Source organism: Chamaea fasciata, unplaced genomic scaffold, assembly GCF_029207755.1.
Source record: "Chamaea fasciata isolate MVZ Bird 193981 ecotype frontalis unplaced genomic scaffold, bChaFas1.0.hap1 SCAF_3, whole genome shotgun sequence".
In the NCBI taxonomy this organism is placed as follows: Eukaryota; Metazoa; Chordata; class Aves; order Passeriformes; family Sylviidae; genus Chamaea; species Chamaea fasciata.
The window spans coordinates 100116341-100139137 of NW_027094088.1; the positions used below are offsets into that span (position 1 = coordinate 100116341).

At 40.0% G+C, this 22797-nt stretch overlaps 1 protein-coding gene across 3 annotated transcripts in view; it reads right to left on the reverse strand.

Annotated features, from left to right (window-relative positions):
* ROCK2 (Rho associated coiled-coil containing protein kinase 2) overlaps positions 1-21456 on the reverse strand; it is a 99469-nt gene extending 78013 nt beyond the window's left edge. For 2 of the 3 annotated variants that reach the window (XM_066179931.1, XM_066179933.1), the window contains exon 1: positions 21286-21456. In XM_066179931.1, coding sequence (XP_066036028.1) covers positions 21286-21435 — 150 coding nt within the window. In that variant the 5' untranslated portion in view covers positions 21436-21456. The remainder of the gene's footprint in view (positions 1-21285) is intronic. The other variant, XM_066179932.1, reaches the window with a different exon arrangement.
* Positions 21457-22797: the final 1341 nt, after the last annotated feature.

A 22797-nucleotide genomic window follows, 5' to 3' on the forward strand; every position in this document is an offset into this window, starting at 1 on the left:
CCAGACAAAATTTCATTTTCTCAAAACTGATCTTGCATTATTTTCATGATTTGCCATTAACTGCTCTCAATATGAGATGTTTGACCAGAGTTGTAGCTCTTCTCCAGAGTTGCAATGTCTTACTCAGCCAGCACAGCTGCAGCTCTTTAAACTCATCTTATCTACACAGTCCAGGTTGCCTTGTCATTTTTTGATACAATTAATATATTTTTCTCATTACATGTGAAGAGATCTGCAACAATGCTTGCTGTTCTTCTCATCAGATCACAGAGTAAAAAACTTTTTCAAACCTTCAGATTGAAAACACCACAAGCTTTTCAATATTACAGACTTTTTTCCAGCAAAGTCAAGCTTTTAAATAATGCTTTTCAGAATTCTTCTCTTTAGATTACAACAGTTCAACTGATCATTTTTCCTTTAGATGCACCTACAGGCCTTGGGAGGACACCAGGAGTTTTTCTCTGACCTTAGAGACTTCTTTACTTTGGTCTCTGAAGGTTTGCTGGTTTTCAGTCTGCTCAATGGCAAAAAAAATTACTCCAGTTCTACTTCACAACTAAACAATGTCACTCCACCAACTTCACCAAAGCAGAGAAATTCCAAATAACTACTATCAGTAACCACTTAGAAATAAGTTCTGTAGATCTGTTGTATGAAATGACACTATGCCAGCATGTTCTGGAAAGTATTACATTTACTGCACAATTTAGGTTGTAACTCTGTTATAAACATTTAATTTCCATATGCTGCAAAGAGAGTTTTTGAGTGAGCATGACTGCATAGTGGAATCTGACAGAAGTAGACAAGATAACTGAAAAATGCTATCAGTAAATGATCCAATGTTTGATAGAAATATTATTTAACAGCACTTCAAAAACTTGACTGGGGAGCAGAAGAGGGTCTAGCCAGGCACTGTGTCCTAAGGAGGCACACACTGCGGCATGAACAACTGGGGTTTCGTCAAGAGAGTGCCTGGGTGGCCGTATGAAGTTGGAACTTACATTCATAGTATTTATTTGATGTAATTTCTTGGAATGCAGTTTATAGCTTAACACAGAAATCTGTCCAATCTTTTAGTTTTAGCTCTGTGATGTCATTTCATCTCTTTTACAAGATAATAACTTTCAGACAATTAAGTCCTTCATTAAAAAGGTTTTGTAAATGAAAGCATTAATACATTCCTTCCATGACATTAACAACAATGCTCCCACTAGATTTATAAATAAACTCTACGTACTCTGTGCTGCCGACATCACCTACCTCCATGTCTCAACATCTCAAAATATCTGGCTTACACAAAACAAATTGTCACAGGTATTGCAAACACTAACTACACAGATGTATAAAAGTATTCTATAATTACACTTTTAAAAAATAAAGTTAGTAAGTCTGGAACTCATGCCTAAACATATCAGAGTCAAAACCATTTAAACAGGATTGCCTTAAAGGTAAAATGAGAAAAAGCCTAATTGTAGTGAATGACCATTGGAATACATGATGAAGTAGTTATTTGCTACATCTTTTGCTAGATTTGCTAACAAAGCCTGAAGGACTTCTACAAATAACAAGTGTTGAAATGTTGAAACTGTAAAACATGTTGGTAATTGCTCTGTTTCAATTCACTGAAGAAAAGTGATCAAAAATAGCTCTCTGGGAAAGGATTTGAGATGGAATTACTGAACAGCTTTTATTTTTCATTAAGAGTGACCAATACTGGTAATTTTTATATAACATAATTACCATTATATGGCATTTGAATATACATGCTGTACCAAGGACAGGTGTGAAAGAACCTTTTGAAGCTTGTTTCTTTTCATTTGCCCCAGACTGCAAAAGACAGCCATTACATTGTTGATCCTATTAAGAAGTAGTTGAATAAAAACCACAGAGAAATTGGAAGCTCAAGCCTTTGCTATTGGTGATAACCACCGCAGTCAGGATGGATGTCTCAAGAACTTACTCCACCCAACTCTTCTCGAAACAAACTTCGAAAGCAGGTTAATACTAACATTTGCTTCCAAAGCTGTGTGTTGCAGGCACCTAACAATGAGTAAATAAATTACAGCAACCCACAGTAATTTTCAGAGCTGCAGATTAACCAGTCAAGCAGCCTATGTTTGCATACAGAAGTGATCTGTTCAAGGTCTGAGGATGAAGTTCCAGGACAGTCTAAACCAGTCTACCTATCCCCTAAACAAAAATCCCCACCCCTCCTTTGCCTCAGCAGTTATGTCTTTCTCACCCTGAGCAAGCCAGTTTAGGGAGCTAAACTGGACAGGTCTTCTGCTGCTTTCATTTTTGGCCATTTAGCTCCTAAAACCTACTCACTGCAGGGTCAGAGAAGTAAAATAATCAGGGAAAAAGCAGCAGAAGGGATATATCAACCAAGGCAGATCAGTCACATGCATGGGGAATTACTCCTGAGAAAATGTCATTTCATTCAAACCTGAAAAACAGAGAGGGGGAAAAGCACAAACAAAACAACAAAAAGTTGTAAAGAACTTGCTTTTTTTATTCTACCAACACAACGTCATTTGAAAAGAAGCTGTATCGAATCTTTAGAACTCTTTCTTGGCATACTAATTAGTAAGAAAAATATGCTAAGCATACTATCAATAGCAATTATTTTATCCACAGAAAATGTTTTCTGTTTCTGCTAATTTCACTGAGTTATGGTTCACATCCAAATGGACAGAGAGATGTCTCAAGAACACTCCCTACATATTTTAGAGTAATCCAGAAAGTTCATTTTTCACTTCCTGCCAAACATAAAAAGAAAGTCATAATGTCAAAACAGTGAATATTTATATAACTATATAAAAACCTCTTCACACATGCAAATAGTACCTTCTTTTGCTTAGGAAACAGAGCTGTAAATTTCGAGAGAGTGAAAAGGTAGAAGACCATTTTTAAGACAATCGTATTGACATACTGCACAAGGGTCCCCTTCAGCTGTAAACACACAGAGCGATATCAGTAAGGACATGTTTTGGGAGAAGATTAATCGCAAACTATTGTCCTCTACAGAGAAACAGTAACATCACTTCACCTCTTCAAGTAATTTTCCTTTCTCATTCTATTTAAGACAATGGTCATGACCTCGCTCATAAAAGTGTTGCTTGGATTTATATCAAGTAGTTTGAAAGAATGTTTATCCTGAGTTTCATGTATCCGCACTGTCAATTTGAAAATCTCTTTCCTCCCTACCCTTAAAAAAAAAAAAAAAACCCTCCCTGCAAAAATCTGAACAACGTTTTTCCTTCTCAGCTTCCTATCCCATACTGCAGATAAGCCTTACTTATTCAACTTATCTTAAATCTTTCTGGAGTACTGCCATACAATTTTATGGACATGAAGATTTCTGGAGTCTAGTCCTGCTGTACCAAACACGACAGTGTTATTCCACAGCCAGACCAGCAGTCTCAAAACATTTGCCTTTGGCTCCTGTAGCAGATTTAGACTTAGCAAATCCATCTTAGCACTCCTTGAGGAACACACATTAACTGGCCCTCGCAGTGTCACCACACCAGTGAAATCTCTCATGTGAAGACTGTGGTGTATAATTACATTCCTCTTGAGCAAAGAAGATCTGCAAAACTGAGATGAGCTTTATCATCTCTCTTTGGAAGCCTAAGATTTCAAGAGACTGATTCAAAATTAGACAATGAAATTCCACAGAATTAAGGACCACAGAAAAGCTCACCCTCTTTTCCAGCACAAGCTGCCTCTTTCCTAGTCAGATGCTACATTTTTCCAAAAGGGTTTGTCTCCAAACCCCACAGCTGAGGAAAATGGCATAACAACTTAGGGAAAGGCAAATGTAATTCCCCAAACTCTAAACACGGAGAGCTTGCAGCGCTGGGGGTAGCCAGTGCTGCAGGTCTGAGAAAAACTGCAGCTTTCTTCACTTACATATTTCATGACAGTGAAGTGTGTTCTTTCAACAACATTTGAAGTTTGTTGCAGAAAGTTTCTCTTACAAAGAGTAAATAGGTTAGCAGTTACCACAGTCACTAACCAAACTAGTGCTTAGCAAATACAATTTACCCCAAACTTCTGATACATATTTATTCTTTTTAAGATGACCTGTGTGCATTTGGAGAACAAGGGGAGAGAAAAGATGATAGCTGGTTATTTTTTGACAGTTTGAGTGGAAACTGCTTTTCAAAGACTAGCCTAGTGAAAGTAGTGCAGCTTGTACCAAGATAAGCAAAGTGTGCATAAAATCAAAGTAAATTTCACTAAACGCTTGGCAAAATGAGATAAACACGAGAAAACATCTGTCAGCCAATATCACCTGATTATACTTACTGAAACAGTAAGGGGAAAGAAAAGACAGGTAGTATATATATTTCCTCACTAAAAATATTGAAAAGTACTTATTATTTCCAGTGTTACATACTCACGTTTGTCAAAATGGTGGAAAACTCAGAAAATAAACACTTAGAAAATCATAGCAGAAATTAAGAGTAACATTTTTATAACTACTCAAGTACGGCACATGAAACAAATCCCTGGCCGAAACTCGTTTTCAGTAAAGAAATACTGTCTTCCAATTACAGACGCGCACACACACACACACACACATATATACATATATGCAACAAGAAACATTGTAGACTCCTTTCAACTATCTCAAAGAAAAGCTGACAGCACCATGGAAAACATTCCATGTTTTTCAGACACGGTCTTTTAGAAAAATAATTAAACGGTCCTGTCAATCTGTTCATATTTAAAGATGTGGTAAATGAGAAATTTTAATTCTTTGATTTTCATCACAGTGGCACAGTTGCAAATATTCCAGTTATGCTCCAAGTTTCACCTGGATATTCTAGTAACAGAAAAAAACATCTGGAGTCTAAAAAAAAATAAAATAAAATCATCACTTGGAGCCGGGACATCTGAGCCAGGACATCTGCCCTTTCCTCTTCCTCCAATTATTCCTCCATAAAGCACACAAAACTCAATCCAACAACACAATGAAATACCTGAGAAAGAAGGGGCAGAATTCCACAGAAATGAGTTGGATGTATTACTGAATGCATTACTAAATTTCACATAAAGTAAACTGTTTGGCTTCAAAGCAGTAATGACTAAGCTCACAGAACTACATGCTAACAGAACACACATTCAAACATTAGCTCTTAGATGTCAGCAATCCACTTAAACAGAGCATATTTTTATTAGGAAATAGACTTCGTTTGTTAGCCTCAGCTGAAATGGCTCCATGTTGCTCTAAGATGAGAAGAGAGATTAGGATGGAGTGGGTACAACAAGTATCCTACATATCAAAGAGATGACAAGGAAAAATTACACAGTCTTGGCAACAACCACCCAATCCACAGCGCTGTGGACTGAAACAACCTTATGTCTAATTCTGGGCCTATACATAGTCCTACTCACTTAATTGTATTTACTAAAATGTTTTAAGCTAAACATGCATGTAAAGGCTTGCAAAATTGCACTCTAATAATATTTCTGAAAAACACTCCCCCTACCCCAAAGTGTCTTTCAAAAGACTTCCAGGAATCCATCTCTCTAGGATCCATTTGACCTTCATGCTTGTCAAGTAATAATTTTAAAAATCCATGTCTGGCTATCTAATCTGTTTATCTAGGGGCAAAGAATTCAAACAGCCAAAGAAGCTTCTCACTGTGATGGAGAAATTAGTGGGGTTTTTGGTGGAGTTTCTTTGGGGTTTTTTTTTTTTTTTTTTTGTTATTTTTTGGTTTTTGGTTCTTTTTTTTTTTTTTGTGAAGGGATGATATATTCACATTTTGACAACATTTGAACAAGTATAACAACACAGATTTTTGATTAGCTGTATTTGATTTTTAACATTAGTTTTGTCAAAAAAAGGAAATCGTATAAAAATAATTGGACAATGCTATTCCCTGGGACCCCCAGTTCTCTGAAAGAAAATTGCCTTTAGCTTATCTGACCAGGAGATCCAGTATCTACAGAAATTCATTTTGTCATGGTTCCTGCATTCTAATGGTGAAAAAAAAAAAAAATTTACGACCCTCAATCTGTTTTGTTACCAAAACAGAGCTCTGAATTGCTTAATATCAGGCTACAAATCGGAAACAAATCGAATGTGAAACTGAGTGCGGTGACACTGCAAGTGGCTGTTCTCTCCATAAATTGTATTTGACACAGTTTTTTAACATTTTCAGGCAAAAAAATCAATACTAATTTCAGTTACTGCAGCAAACTACTGGCATGCTACTTCATGGGAACCTTATGAAGTTCAACAAGGCCAAGTGCCAAGTCAAGGACATGGGCAGGGGCAATTCAGACAGGCTGGGGGATGAAGGAATTGAGAGCAGAAGGACTTGGGGTGCTGTGGGTGAGAGGCTGGATATGACCCAGCCATGTGCCCTTACACCCCAGAAAGCCAAAGGTGTCCTGGGCTGCATCCAAACATTGTGGGCAGCAGGTGAGGGAGGGGATTCTGCCCCTCTGCTCTGCTCTGCTCTGGTGAGACCCCACCTGCAGTGCTGCATCCAGCTGTGGGGTCCTCAGCAAAAGAACATGGACCTGTTGGAGCGAGTTCAGAGAAGGGCACCAGGATGATCAGAGGGATGGAGCACTTCTCCCATGAGGAAAGACTGAGAGAATCGGTTTTGTTCAGCCTGGAGAAGAGGCTTCAGGGAGACCTTACCATGACCTTTTAATATCTAAAGGGGGATAATTGGAAAGACTGAGACCTTTTAGCAGCGTGTGTAGTAACAAGACAAGGGGAAACATTTTTAAATTCAAAGATGGTAGATTTATAATGGACACAAGGAAAAATTCTTTACAACGAGGATATTCAGACACTGGTTGACATACCTTTTATTTTTTAAACAACCTTGTCTCAATGTCAACACTACTGATGTAGTTGATGGTGTTGCCCTGATGTAAGAGTTAAAATCAGAAAACTGCATAAGTGTACGGTCAAATTACTATTTATATAATTTAATTCAATCAGGTATCAAAGTAGGCTGCAGTGGTACCAGTCTGCTTTGTGTCAGTGTAACAGAACCCACATATTGGAGAGAGAGCAATAATAACATGGCACTAAGAACAACTTTTAGCTAATAACTGGCAGCTAACAACAGAAAATAGTCATTTTGGCATTTTTGTGTTGATGGATTCCACTATTTCCAGAAGAAAACATGAGCCAGTATTTATCTTTAAAACAAGCATGTTTACTCACAGATTCCTGCTTTTTCCTAAAAGAACAGATTAAAGCAATAGACTAAAGCACAAAAGATCCATTTAAATTACCTAAATCAAACACTGGCAAGTACTAATCGGAATTGACTTTTCACTAGTCTTTTTGGAAAATAAACCCTTTCCAGTGTCTACAATTTTCTCTGTACACAGACTAGTAAGACACTGTGGTATTACCCCTGATGGTGATAGCAGAATTTATTTCAGTCTTTTATTCTCATTCTCTTTTATATTAGCATATTCTAGCTGAAGTTCTCTGCAACCTGAAAGAAGCTACAGTATTTGCAAAGCAGTACACAAAACTTCTTCCTTGGCCCCACGCTCTCTTCAAAGTTTCATTACTAACACTGTGGTAGGACAAGCAGATGATGGCCTGCATTTGGAAAAAGTAGGCTGCATATTTTAATCAATAAACACACCATCCACGTGGAACCTAGCTCTCTGAAGAAAGGAGATACACTGTGGATTTTTTTAGTTTGCCGTGGAGAGGTTCAGGATTGTGGGTTGTTTGGAGTTTTTTAAGTTATTGTGATAGTTCATAGACTCATAGAATATGCTGAGTTGGAAGGGACCCACAAGGATCACTGAACCCAACTTTAGGCCCTGAACGGGACTCCCAAAAAACTCAGCATGTGCCTGAGAGGATTGTTCAAATGCTCCTTGAGCTCTGTCAGGCCAGTGCTGCGACCACTTCCCTGGGGAGCCTGTTCCAGTGCCCAACCACCCTCTGGGTGAAAAATGTCTTCTTGATATCCAACCGAAACCTCCCCTGATACAGTTTCATACTGTTAGTTCCTAAGTCCTTTCACTGGCCTTGAGAGTGAAAAGATCAGTGTCTGTCTTTCCTCTTCCCCTCACAAAGAAGTTGTAACTGCAGTGAGGTCTCCCCTCATCTCCTCCTCTCCAGGTTGGACAGACCAAATGACCTCAGCCACTGCTCACACAGCCTCCCCTCAGGGCCCCTCACCACCTTTCTTACCCTCCTTTGGACACATTTAATAGTTTAATGTCCTTCTTATACTGTGGCACCCAAAACCGCTCCCAGCACTCGAGGTGAGGCTGCCCCAGTGCAGAGCAGAGCAGGACAATCCCCTCCCTTGCCTGGCTGGCCATGCTGTGCCTGATGCCCCCAGGACAGGGCTGGCCCTCCTGGCTCATGTTCAACTTGTCATTAGCCAGGACCCCCAGGTCCCTTTCCAAGGCACTGCTCTCCAGTGTTTCATTTTCTAGTCTATACACACAACTGAGATTGCCCCATCCCAGGTACAGAATCCAGCACTTGTCCTTGTTAAATTTAATGTGGTTGGTAATCATTCTGTAAATATGCCAGGATTAGCTGAGAAAATGATTCAGGCTAGTTTTAATCCAGGTTAGGCACTCAAGGAAATTCACAACACACCAGCACAAATATTGTGTCACCACCAAGGTGGCGCCTCAGGGAAGCAGGTGGAGCTACTGCTTTAACTGATAGTGAAACTATTTGTGTTAGCCATTTGTTTTTAAATGGATTCGTACAACTGCTAAAGGAGAAAGACAGGGGTTAAAAAGTTTCTGAGATCACTGAGGCTGTTTCTCATACTGAAAAACTTCTCTGTTCTTCAGATTTCTGAACATTTCTTGTTCTGATATTAAAAGCTGCTTGGTATCTTCATCTAACACTGTACAGTTTTATTGGTTCATTTACAAATTCTTCCAAGACAGATGTATTTTTAACAAATACATAAAAATTTCATTGGTACTATCCTTAATGAGGGAAGCTCTTAAACAAATACAAAAATATACATACCTTTAAAAAAAAATCAAAATCTAGACTATTAAAGAATAATCCAGAAAACCTTATTCCAATTATCCAGACCACCAGAAGAATAGACCATGTCTATTCCTCTTCTAAATGTGCTAGTCCTAAGGCAGAAAAGGTAAGTTGTCACATATATCTAAGTACACATCTGTCCTCTGCTGTTCCCACCTTTTCCAAAATAAAAGGGCCACTGTCTCTGTTGTATCTTCCTTCAGAGCACTGTAGACTACCTGAGAATATTTAAGCTTCTCTTAATTATTGCTGCATTTACGTCCACATTACAGACCAGTTATCTGACCCAAGCACGGTACTCACCTATTTACTGAGTTTGTGTCTGCAAATTCTCATCTCTTTCTGCTTCTTAGAAGTAATTCAGCAACAGATACAGCATCCTACAGCATTTTTAGGCTTTCCTCATCCCCATGGGCATTCTAACATCTTTGTCTATGGCTGACAGAGATCTTCACAAAGGAACCCACATCCTCAGGAAGTTTGGTCTCAGTCTGACAATGAAGTACCTTGTATCTTCAGAATGGTAGGACTACTTCACAGCCTTTTCAAGGTAAAGTTAGTACAAGCAAAGGCTCCTGGGCACTGTAAAATCTGAACCAGATATAAAATATTCTTTCCAATTGATTATAGCTCTGCAAGGTAATGGTATTATCTTTATATATGCAGGCAATGAAATCCTGCCTTTTCACCTTGTCATTTAACAGAAGATATGCAGGACTGCCTTCACTGAGACAGTTAAATTAAAACCCTATCAGAATTTTTTTTACAAATTGATATTAAAAATATCAGCTGAGATTATGGTAGCAAAACAGAGATTTTAAAAGAGAAGAATATTTTTTGGTTTATTTAGCTTGTGTTTATTCCACCATAATCACTTTCTTTTTCTGAGCAAATGTATCTTTGGAATATAAAGAATGAAAAAAGACCCCCAAATATTAAATAAAAATATGGCAAGAAATTCAGGGCTAAGTGAATATCCCAAATTACTTGAGAAAGCAAATCAAAATAGAAAAAAAATTTCAAATTCTTCATGGTTTTATAAGTGGAAAACGGTTTTCCCACAGACAATAACTCGATGTTTCCTAAATTTTCCTTCAGCTCTGGCAACAAGTGATTCTTATATGAAAAGGAAAGAATATATTTGCCTAAGACTTGAGCAGATTAATCCCCATAAGAGCCATCTGCATCAGCTGCTTCCTCAAGGAATCACATTTTTTACATTTGAAGAAAAAACTCATGCATCAAGACCATTAAGGTCAGAAGTGTATGCACTGGGCTAAAGATTGTGGGGAAGAAAAAAACTTACATAGGTCTCTTATGAGAGTATTTCTGCACACATCCTATATGAATATACACAGGTTGAAAGCACACAACCATGGCCTAACCAGAAACAGGACAGCCACAACAGCGTAGCACTACCCAACAGCAAGCAGAGATCACTATTAACTCTCCTAAAGCAGAATTTCAGTCTGGGGATACAAAGTCCTTGCATCAACAAAAAACAGTTTAACAGCTTTACTGCACATTGAGTACGTAAGAGCATGACCCTGGTGTTTCAGGGCATTCTAGACAAAATTGGGTCTTTGAATGATTTGAGTTTCTTGTCATTCCTTATTGCCCTACATGGAAAATGTGCATACAACTAGCTACATACACCTCACCACCAAAGGGAGTTCAGACATACAAAAAATTGATCATTGAATAGGGATATGTTCATTTACTCAAAGACCAGCATTTTCATAAATAACTCAGGAATAACATGAGATAATTGGTGCTGCTCTTGTTTGACTTGCTGCTATAGGTGTGGCCATCATCATTCTGAGCACTGGCAAGGTTCATTTTAAGCCTAAATTGCTGATTATTCTGCTGGTTTTGATTTAAATCACAGATTCACAGAAGGATACACAAAATATTCCGAGCTGAACAGGTATTCTGTGAATCTTTTTGTGAAACAACAGCAGCACCTGAACCTCTGTGTGAGGCCTCCTGTCCCCTTGCTGTAACCACGGCGATGTTTTTGGACAATCTTGGGCCAGGAACTTCCCACTAGGGACAGGGCAATACCACACCAGCTACAGGGGAGAACCCTGACACAGTCTGAGCAACTGTTATTAGACACAAACTTACAGATGATGGTGACATTTTACCACAATAATGACTTTTTCATTACTTTTTTACAAGCAATCAAACACAAAGAAGATAACAATGGCATGCTTCTCTCACAATCCTTACGTGCTTTCAGCATCAGTAATCCTATGATATTACAGTTTCAAACACATTTGTTTCTCTCCCACTTCCATTTTAGAGGACAATTGATCCAACAGTGCTACAATTTCACATGAGAAAAAAAAAATCAAGGCATGATGGCAGTAAAACCAGTACAAATTCCACAATTCAGAATTTAGTCTGTGTATAAACCCAAGAACAATTCCCATGTGCCAAGAAAGGAGTCCAATTACATGGCAGCCTCTTCTGATAAACTCTAGAAAATAAGCTTGAAATCAAAATAGAACTAAAAAGTTTTACTTTGGAATAAAATGTGTGTAGGACTTTTCTTCAGTCATGCTTCCTGCATACTCCAAAAAGGCAAAACAGCCATTTCTCTCCCCTGTGGCATTCAGCATCCATTTGATGTAAAACACTGATAAATAGAAATAACTTCAGTGTACATTCACTTGGTTTTGATTTAACAAAAAAAGAATTTGTATTGTCAGTATACTGCAATTTTATTATTCCCCATCTGTCTGTAAGACACACTGCACATCTTCCCTCATAAATTTAGACTGTGATTTCAAAACATGAATACCATATCACCATATGTACTTTTACCCAACCCATACGAAACATTCTTTCAGCAATATGGCATAAGCAAAACAGTCCACCCTATGCAGAAAACATAAAATAAGCTCTGCAGTTGGGCTCAGTGCTGTCTCTGATTTTCTAATTCAGGGAAGTCCTGCAGTAGAGTTATATAAACTAAAGCCAGGAGCTTTTTACGTCATTAACAACGTCATACCTTACAAAATTTTTAAAGTTCCATTTTCCACTTTATATCTCTCAAAATTTGCCAAAGATGTTTTCACAGGTAGAGAGGGGACATTTGGGATTTCTGGCACTTGAGAAACACTGCAAGGCACATGTGGGAACAAATACTGGTATTTCTTCTAAAAAAATGGGAGCACGGAAATAGTTTATTTTGACACTTACATTGCCTTTCTTCAGAGGCAGCCAACCATTAAAATAGATGAAATGATTCACACCTCATGGTGCTACTGTTTCAGGCTTCTACGCACATGAACCATTCTTCATCACAGTGTCCATATTTAGAGGTTTTCTTCATAATCCTAGCAGAAATCATTTCTAAAACAGAGAGCTAGCTAGATGTCTATGATTAAAAGGAATTACCAACATAATATTTTTTCAGGAGATGTAGCTTATACTAGTGTATTTATTATTTATCTTTTAATACAAGCTTAAAATATTCCTGACACACAACACTACATGGATACAAAACAATGTTCAGGCTGCCTTGTTTGCGGTTACATTTAGGTTTTACCAGCAGAATTCTGACAAGGGAGTTCTGCTGCTTCCCACCCTCACTGCCAGTAATGCCACATTGGCAGAGTCAAGACAAATCTTTCAGTTCTGGGAAGATGACGAGTGGGGAATAAGGAAAATAACTTTAAAATAAAATAAAAAAGAAGTGCATTCCATATAATTAAATTAATACTGAAACATGAACTTGAAAGGAATTTTAAAAAATGGATTTACAAAACTTAGCAGTTTAGTAATGGGACTTTTTTTTTTGAAAGTGCAGCTATTTTCAGCTTTCCCTATCAGATCTATAGCTCAGTTCAAGTACTTGCGATACCAGCATGGATACAATTCTTAAGTTTAACAGAACTATTATTTTGTGCTCAAAGAAAAAAAAAAAAATTAACACAGAATAATGTTTAAATTAATAGCAGCAGCTGCAATACAATAAAAATCCTCGCCAGATGAGTAATTCAAGCAGTTGTTCTCAGTCACTCTTCATATAAAAGAACATAAAATAAAAGGGGGGGAGGTATTTTATAATCCAGGTTTATACACCCTAAAGAGGTCATTAAATTGAACAGGCCAAGAAATAAAAACTATGGCTTAATGCCTAAGTGGGCTAATTTTACTGTTGGAGGAGGAGGTCCCAAGATGTTCCCTACAGGAAACAGATTGTGCATGCATACCCCTTTGACATTGGAAAGGTTTTCATTACTCACTAAACCAACAGCTTCCAACCTGGTATTATTTCCTGCTCTTCTCCATTTTCCTAAACTATTAGAAGGAATAATTCTATTCCTAAATTGAGAGACTTCATGTTTATTTTACCACAAAATTCAAAATTCCACAAAAATACCCTAATTCAGAAGTCAAGCATAGTTATAAAATTGTGCAAGAAGGGGTGTAACCAATATTAAGTAACCCCATAAGATCTTTTATCTATTTACTACAGCTTGTTTCCAAAGAGTTTAGCCGCACATTCTGCAAGTCTATCATAATATAGCCTTCCCTATATAGCAGATGGCACTAAAAGTCATTTACTAATAAAAATCTGTGTCCTAAACATACAACAAATGACAAGGCTTGTCTCCCTAATCTTGCACTTAACATAATCAGCACTAAACTGAAAACAGATACTAGAACAAACATGTTTCATAAACCACAAGGAAAACCAGTTTAAAACTATTTTCTGTATGAAACAGAACATTTTCATAGCACAGGCAAGCCAAAAGTTTGTATACCCCTCAACCAAAACCTGTGCTATTATTGTTTCTAGAGCATAATCTCTTTGAAAGTATGCACATACACAGTACTGTGAATTTATCAATGCAGCACTCTTCATTTCAAACAAAAGAGAAATAAGGAGGGTCAGTCAAGTTGTACAGCAGCAACAAACACAAGCAGATTTCCAAATTCCAAATTCAGAGCTCATTCAATAAAAAGAACTTCCCAAAGAACACCTGAAGATCTTTCTCTCTATATATACCATACTAGGGTAAGTCTATGTTGTTGGGAGAACTGTGTTTGATATTTAATCAACAATTAAGCTATAGACTTTGGACAGCTACTTGTAACAGCAGTGACATGGACAAAGAACAATGATGCATTACAGCCTCTAAACAGTAATCAAGATTTTAGTTAAACTTTAAACAGCATTTGGAAGAAAGTGTGAAACTCAGGCATTTTTTCTTCTAGTTATTTATTTATTTGGTGACAGTAACAGTCAACATTATATGTTTTGAGATTTAAAAAAAAAAAAGAAGTATTTTCTAAAGCTTAACTTTTCTATTTTCATAGTTGTTCAAGCCTACTTTCATGCCTGTATGTGACCTCCTCTTCATTTCCTCCTGAAGAAAAGTACAAGAAAATTCTTGTGTTTGGATGAGTCATCCAAACTGCATCTTCCTTTATGTAGGATCCTGTAATTCTCTACTTTAAACACAGACTAATAAAATCAGTACCCATGATTTAGAACAGTCAAAAGGCAATAGAGCAATCACTTGATTATCTGAATCCTCAAGGTTTGAAATTAAATGCTTGGGCATAGCTTACTTGTGATCATATTTTTTAATCACGTAAGTCTATTCTAAATATTAAATGATTCTGCACTACATCCTAAAAATAAAGCTTCCTCATCTCCATTTCATATAGCTGGAAAGAAAGATTTGTCTGAAGCCATAAAATGATAGCAGTAGATTAGGGTTCAGACCCTCCTGCATACCATTTTTTTTATTGTGCCATCTGAACAACACTATCCTCCCAAAAAATGAATGATGAAATGACTATGGAATTAAAGTAACAATGGTGAACACTAACATCATAACTCATTAGTCTCCATCTGGGCACACAGAAAACACAAAGTATGTGGTTGGTTACTTTTTGCAAATGATTTGACTTAGGTAATTCATTCTACATGAAATAAAATTAATGGAAGACAAGCATAATCAAAAACCCACTGTATGTGGCACCCAGATTGTTTTTCTTCTCACGTCTATCACCTTCCGCACCCTACAACAAACGAAGCAGAGACTGAGCAGGAGGCGTGTTTCACATGACAGTGAAGAAATCTGGGTCCATCCCATAACAAAACTCCGTAATACTTCACAGACAAAAAAAAAAAAAAAAAAAAAAAAAAAAAAAAAAAAAAAAAAAGGCCCCGCTCTCAATAGCTGTAACTGTAGCAGACAAACACAGAGAAAAAGCTAAGTCCATACAGCACCTGTTACAGCCTAAGACGATCCAACATAGTGAAATCTGGACAAAATTCACAAAATCTTCCAAATATTCCAAGCTCTCTGCACATTAGGGGCCCAATCCCTAATTTAATCAAACAGCGTTAAAGCTCTGTTAGCAGGTAGTGAACATAGTGTTGCCAGAGAAGGATGCAGGCGATGCTCCACCTGCCCTCAGGCAGCAGGAGCGGCCGGGCACCGCGGGGCTGCACGGGAGCTCCACGGACACAGTAGGTACGGCCGGGGAACTGAGCTACATTCAACCTCGTGTTTACATTGCGAACAGCTCATTAAAATAAGTTTATTACTAGCCAAGTCTGCCAATATAAACATTGTATTCTTGTTCTTAACCAAGGGGATGTACCAAGAAAAAAGTATTTTAAATACATTTGTTACCAGAAACATTCACTGCATTTCAGTGTAACAGTTCAGAAGAAAGCTTGGACACAATATAGCATTCTTCCCCCCAAAACCCCCCCATTCTTATGAGTTAGAAAAATACACATATTTAATCTTCTCATATCTTTCATTATGTAAAACTAGACTACCAAATTTCAATCACTTTCATCTTTAAAATCCAAAGTCAGCTCCTCTGTGACAATGATACAATTCCAGTCATATTTTGTAGATCAAACACTGGCAAGAAATCATCAGTCGATTGCTGTGGAGACTGGCTACTGAGGTAGCACTTTTCTTTCTTTTTAAATTAGGCAGCTTTTGTAATGGATTGCATTGCTAGACAAAGAGCCAAATGCTTTGGCACTGCTCTGCCATTAGTTAGAATTGAAAATGTACCTTAAAAAACAGGTTCTAATGAGCATTTGCACACATTCCAACTGAAACTGAGACTACTAATATTTGGAAGAGTGAGCAGTTCCTGAATTTTTATTCCTGCACATATAAAGCAGAAGAAAACTCTGCTAATTTGATAGTGTAGGAATATTTATGTTTCTCTTAAGTTGTTACAAAGATTCAACAATTAAAGGATACTAATGACACACTCTGCATCTGATGAACAGAGATGAAATACTGGGACTGTACATGCCTATTGTGCATACACACACACAAAATCTTCACGCATCTCGTGTGGCAGTAAAAAGACCTGAAGCTGAGCAACATGTTCTTTTTGCTTTCTCAAACCAGAAATTAAACACTTCAATCCTAGTGTAGAATGAGAGAGAATATAAAAACACATAAAACTGTCAGAAAAATAGAACTATCTTTTTCCAGTTACCTATACTGCTATATATAAATCCATCAGAAGGGAACAATGAACAAAAGACAATTCTGTTTCCTTAAGGATCATAATTTTTATCTCTGCAGTAGATGCTCAAAAATTACAGATCAAAAATAGAACATTTATAGAAAGGAGTTAGAAACTAAGACAGAAATAACAGCACAGGAACTACAACAAACAAGAAAAGGTTATTTCTTCAAGAACAGAGAATCATCTGGCCTAAGTGGGCAATGAATTTTAGATCAGATCCTGCTAACTGTTACATTGCTACATTTGCATCTCTTCCCTGTACTTGCTGGCTCAAATTAACACAACAGATTTTTCTCGCTGATTCAAAATTATGTGTGGCAATGCCTTCAGGAACGTGAAAAAACTTTCACATTAAATATGAAATACTTAGACAGTCCTTAAGGCTAAAATCCTGCAAATGGGATAGCTTGTATCAGCCATGATGACCTGGAGAACCTGAATTAACAAAACTCAGCCTAGTGATCTGCTCAGTTAACACTCTTGGTACAAGGTTGGCATCTATTCAGTTGATGAGATCTTTATGGACAGATGCACCTATTGAAAGCATGGGAGTTACAGCTGTATCGCCAATCCATTTCTCATTAGGAGTAAAATTCCAGGGTCTTGATGGCAACGATCTATGCAGATGAACATCTATTCATGTTCAAACTAGTGTAAATACACAGTTTACCTGTCAGCTTTATTAAAAAAAATAAATAAATAAAAATAAAAGGCAAATTAGTTCAGTTTTGTTTTGTGGGTTTGGGTTTCTCGAGTTCTAAGGCATGTGTATTCTGAGACACTTGAGCACTCTCCTGCTAATCATCTCTCCACTTCTCAGTCCACCATGCCTGCATTCCAGCATAGCCCAGCGCTGTGCTCACAATTCCACTGTTGCACTGCTTAATTAGAGCTCCTTCTTTCAAAAGCTGACACAACCATAGCAGAACAGGCAGAATATACTCAACATTTTACACCTCCAGTGTAATGTCAAACTTCAAGTTTAACACTAAAATATTGAGGTTTGCACTGAATGAGTGAGTCCAAGGGCAAACACCAGCACCTTTCTCTGGACAACTGCACTAGAGCAGCTCCAGCCCAGGTGAAGCACTGCAGGAGGAGGATGGTAAGATTTACCAGAGCTGTTTATCACCACCACACCACTAAGAAGTTGAGTTCAGCATGTGCTGAAGTGATACAATTACACACGGCAAGGAAGCGGAGGTCTGGATTAGCTTTACACAGCCTACAGTGACCTATCTGCTCTTGTTTTAGAGCAGATAACACTTGCCAACGCACCCCTACATAATGTGTAATAAATACTACCAAAAATAACTCAGTTCATACTGTAGCTTATATGCAAAATCATAAATGCCCAAATGTATTAAAGCACAGTTAAGCTCTCCTTAAATTTAGCTGCCAACTCGGAACTATACGGTAGGAATGTATTTTTAGAAGCGTTTCTTATGGATGACCAAAGGTCAAATGCCATTAAGTGCTATCATCCATGTGTACATGCAGCAAACACATAAAAATGTCACTTCATTAAACTAGTGGATGACACAACACGCAGAAAAGATAATAAAAAATAAAATAAAAATAAATTTTAAAAAATGGTAGCTTTACAAAGCAATCTGCATGATATAATAGTAATACAGGAAACAGGTTTTCATAACCACTAATGCACTGTTACATGCCCAAAAAGAGTAACATTGTACCACAGAAAGCTGTGACAATATCAAAATTATTTATCTTAACCTAGGCAACCTAACAACAGGCTTTCGACAAGGTACAATGAGAAAAGGAGCACTCAGCCAAGGCCTCAATGACGCTGCAATAACCACTTCCCTTTGTGGATGCCTTTGCTGACACCTATCACAGCACCCAGCACACAGTTCTAGCATTCCTTTTTCATCTCTTTATCAGACCAAAGCCAGACGAACCCCACTAAGTGCTGGCTGTGCATCTATCTATGCTAATGAGTAGGAAGTCCTCCATTTCTTTTTATTTAGCAGAAAAAAGGGTGGTAATAACCATGTCACACATTTTCAGTTGGTTGGCTATTTTCTGGGAGGATGTTCTATTTTGCCTCCATAACTGCCTGTGAGAACAAACTAAATGGGGAGTTCTCCATCTCGTAATGCCTCTGAATTGAGAATGTATAGGTCTTTTTTGAAGATATGCTTTAATCAAACACAAATAATTATGTTCAACACAGCCATTAAAAACAAGTGTTAAGGCACACAAGATAACAAAAATCCCATTAGAAAATCTAACAGTCTCTCTTGAGCCCTGAAGGGGGATGGGAGGAACAGAATCAATCAATGTATTTGGCTTCACAGATTCTCCTGCTGAAGAAACAGATGGATATGGTCAGCCATCCTGTGGTCAGGAAGGTACGCAAAGAAAGTCTCTTCATTTGGAGCCACTGAATAAAATATCTCTTGATGACAGTGGAATTGCTATCTAGAGGAAGACAGCTTATTACCTCAGCTTCTCACATCTTTCAAATTTACACCATGTGTTATAGATTAACAGCTACTTTTTCGCTTTTTACGGCTTCCCAAAAATAAAGCATGCACACAAAATACAGAATAGCAGCTGTTTATGACTTTTTACACTGTAAGGAAATGAATTCCATTTTGAATTCCATTCCACATTTTTAGTTTTGGTTCTGTTATTTTTGGAGGATGAAATAGTGGCATCCCAGCTAGCCTTTTTAAGATGCTTTCCCTGACTCTCAGTACATGTTGCTGTATTTCTACTTTTAACAGAAAACACATTTCCACTTTTGATAATTTACACTGAAAGTGTGCTCTTTAGTAAACAAGTAAATTTTTCAATATGAATATGATGTTTTCATATTCAGACCATTTAGCAGCACACCAGTGCAAAATTAATGTCAAACTACATAGAGCAATACCAGAGACCAAAAGAAAGCGCTTTTACAGGAAATCTGTTGCAAATTTCTTAAATAAGAATAATAAATAGTTCATTATTTCATACATGGATACGTAGACTGCATAAGCTAGGAAATTTGATTGATTGGCATTATATTTTACTTGCTGCTAGTTTTTTAAACAATACTTACAGACAGAGTGCAGAGAACAGTGATGACCTTTACTGTAAAAAAATCTCATTTACAATCCAGCTAACACCCTCCCATGGTTTGCTTTCTCAATGTATTACATGAAACAGTCTACACTGCTAGCATATAAAACAACAAAAAAAAACAAGCTCTAAGCAGCCCAGCCTCAATTTTGTAGCTATGATTTCTCTTCAAAAACATAAACATATTTTAGTGTATTCAAACTACGTCCAAGGCATGGGAGGTGAGAGAATAAAAGAACCACGCTGTTGAGTATAAAAGCAGAGTGTGAAAAAGTCTATTGGGGTTAAGTACTAACCTGATGCATTTTTCAGAACGACTGTACTATTTTTAACTGTTCTCTTTTGGCCACAGGTCAAAGTTTTCCTAGCAAAATACCAAAGTGAAAATGCTGGGAGCGAAGCCCAGAGGCAGCTCTCTTTGCTTTGGCCTAGGCAAAAACTTATCTGAATCCAGTCAGATATGCAGCCCTGTTTCCCACTCCCCTCCTTTGACTATGGCTGTCATTATGCCCCTGAACATCTGAGGAGTAACACAGCACCACAGCCTCAGGAAGAACATTTTTCAGATGTTATAGGAAATTCCTATATTCTCCACACAGCACAGGCATACATTCTGTTCAGTCAGTTCCTGTATTTTTGGCCAAACAGAACTGAGTCATCTGAAAGCACAAAAAAAGACACAGTGTAAGTGCCTTGGGCAACTCTTGGAAGGACTAGGATTTATATCCCTTTTTCTGTTCCTCATAACTGGGACACATTGGAAATCTTGTGACAGACTGGAAATATAAGATTTGAAGACCCTAAAGTTCAGTTAAAATACTAATAATTATAATACTAATAATGATAATAATGGTAACAACAGTGATAGCAATAATGATAACAATCTGTGTCTTGGCTACCTTTCTAGAGTTCAGATGGTTAAATGGGGAAATTTAACCCCTTTCACACTTCTTCCCGAGGGCATAGATTTCTCACTAGAGTAAATTGTATTTCATACACTCACACGGAAAAATGCTATTTGAAACAGGACACAGACGAACCAATTTGCCCCAGTGAAAAATAAATGTGACCCTACTGGACCCCTCAGTTACATTTCTCCCTTAGGCGTGTCCCCTTTTCCTGACTTATTTCCACATCACACGGCAACTTCAGCTTCACCAGGGGACCTTTCACAGGAGATGAGCGATGGGTGCCCGGCAGCGCACACAAAGGCAGGTACTTTGGGGACGGACACGCTGGGATTACGAGGCGCGAAAGCGAACGGAGTGAACGATGCTGGGAGGGAAAACAAGGCGCTTCTCCTCTCCCTGGATCAGATCTCGCCAGGGACGTTTCTCACTTTCCCCCAAATAAGACCTAGCTAATCGGGGACCGCTCGCTCTCCTCTCACAGCGCCGTGCCCGTTCCCTCGTCCCCACAGTCCTGGGGGCGAGGGCCGCTCCCGCCACCTCCCCGCTACCGGTGGCCCGGCCGGGGGCGTGGAGACGATCCTCCGTCCTCCCCCAGGAAAGCACTTTCAGGACGCAGGAGCCCTTTCCTTCCTTCCCGTTCCCTCCCGCCCGCCTGCGGCGAGGGCAGCGCTCCCTTTGTTCCCCCGCCGAGCGCTCCCCCCGGGCGCGGTCGCCCCTCACCAGCAGGCTCTCCACGTTGACCGGGGAGCGCGGGTCGCGGATCATGGACTCCAGCTTCCTCTGGCGGCCCTCGAGCATCCCCGCCGCCGGCTCCAGCGCCTCGGCCGCCAGGGGAGCCGCCGACATCTTCCCCGCCGGCTGCTGGCTCATCCTCCGGCCCGCCTAGAGCCGGGCCCGCGGAGGGCACTGCGCGGGGCCGCCCGGCGGGCCTAGCGCGGCCGCGAGCCCGGGAAGGGCGGGGGCGGCGAGGCGGGAGCGGAGGGCAGCGCCGCCGGTGGCCGCCGCCCGGGCATGAAGGGCGAGGGAAAACGGCCGCTGCTCTGCCCGGGCGCGGGGAGAGGGAGGGGAGAGAGCTTGAAGGGAGGGACGGAGCGCTTCCCGCCGTGCCCCCGCCTCTCTCCGCTCAGAGCGTCCCTCGGCGGCCGCCGCCTCACTGCCCGCTCCGCCGGGACATCTCTCCGAGGGCGGGGAACGAGTGGGGAGCGGCTGCCGCGGGGTTGGGCCCGGAGCGCGGCTCCTTCTGCAGCGCTCGCCGGCTGCAGGGGCGGGAGCCGCGATCCCCGCCGGCCTCGCGTTCCCTCGCCGCTCTCCGCGTTCCGCCCACCCCCGGGCCGGCGCGGCCCGGCCCGGCCTCCCGCTCCCCGGCCCCGCGCAGGCCGCCTCCCCTACCCACAAGGCCCCGCTGCCGGCGGCGCATTGTTCGGCGCTCGCTCGGCTCCCGGCTGCAGCGCTGAGCTCGGCGGGGCCGTGCCGGGCCTCGGCAAGGCGCCGCTCGGAGACACGGCTGTGTGCGTTTTGGCACATGAGACCTCACCCTGCCCCCGTGGCGTCAAGTACACAGGAAAAAAAGGGAAAAATACTCGGGAAGGTGGGCGAGCAGCATTTCAGATAGAGCAGCAGTGCTCACGGCACGAATCAGAGATTCGTGGAATGGTTTCAGTTGGAAAGGACCTTAAATATCATCTAATTCCAAGCCCCCTGCCATGGGCAGTGACACCTTTCACTCGGCCAGATTGCTCAGCTCCATCCAGCCTGGCCAAACCGCATCAGGGATGGAGCATGTACAATTTCCCTGGGCTACGTATTCAGTGCCTCACCACTCTCATGGTAAAGATTTTTCCTCACATATCATATCTAAGCCTACACTCCTTGAATTTGGAACCATTCCCCCTTGTTTTGTCACTACATGCTCTTGTTAATAATCTTGCCCTATCTTTTCTATAAATTCTCTTCAGGTCACAATAAGGTCATCCCAAAGCCTTCTCTTTTCCAGGCTGAACAATCCAAATTCTCTCATAGGAGCGGTACTCCATGTGTGTATATCCTACCTATATGAGAGGGAGGATGGAGAACTAGGCAGTGAGGAGCTGTGCTGGGGGAGGTGCGGGCCACCCTCGTGCCCCCTGAGGAAGATGAGCCTTCACACTGTGCTAGAGATGGGTACAGCCACCTTGCCACGCTCAGTGGGCACTTAGAGGGGACAGGATGCTGTTTATCAGACCCAGGCAAGAC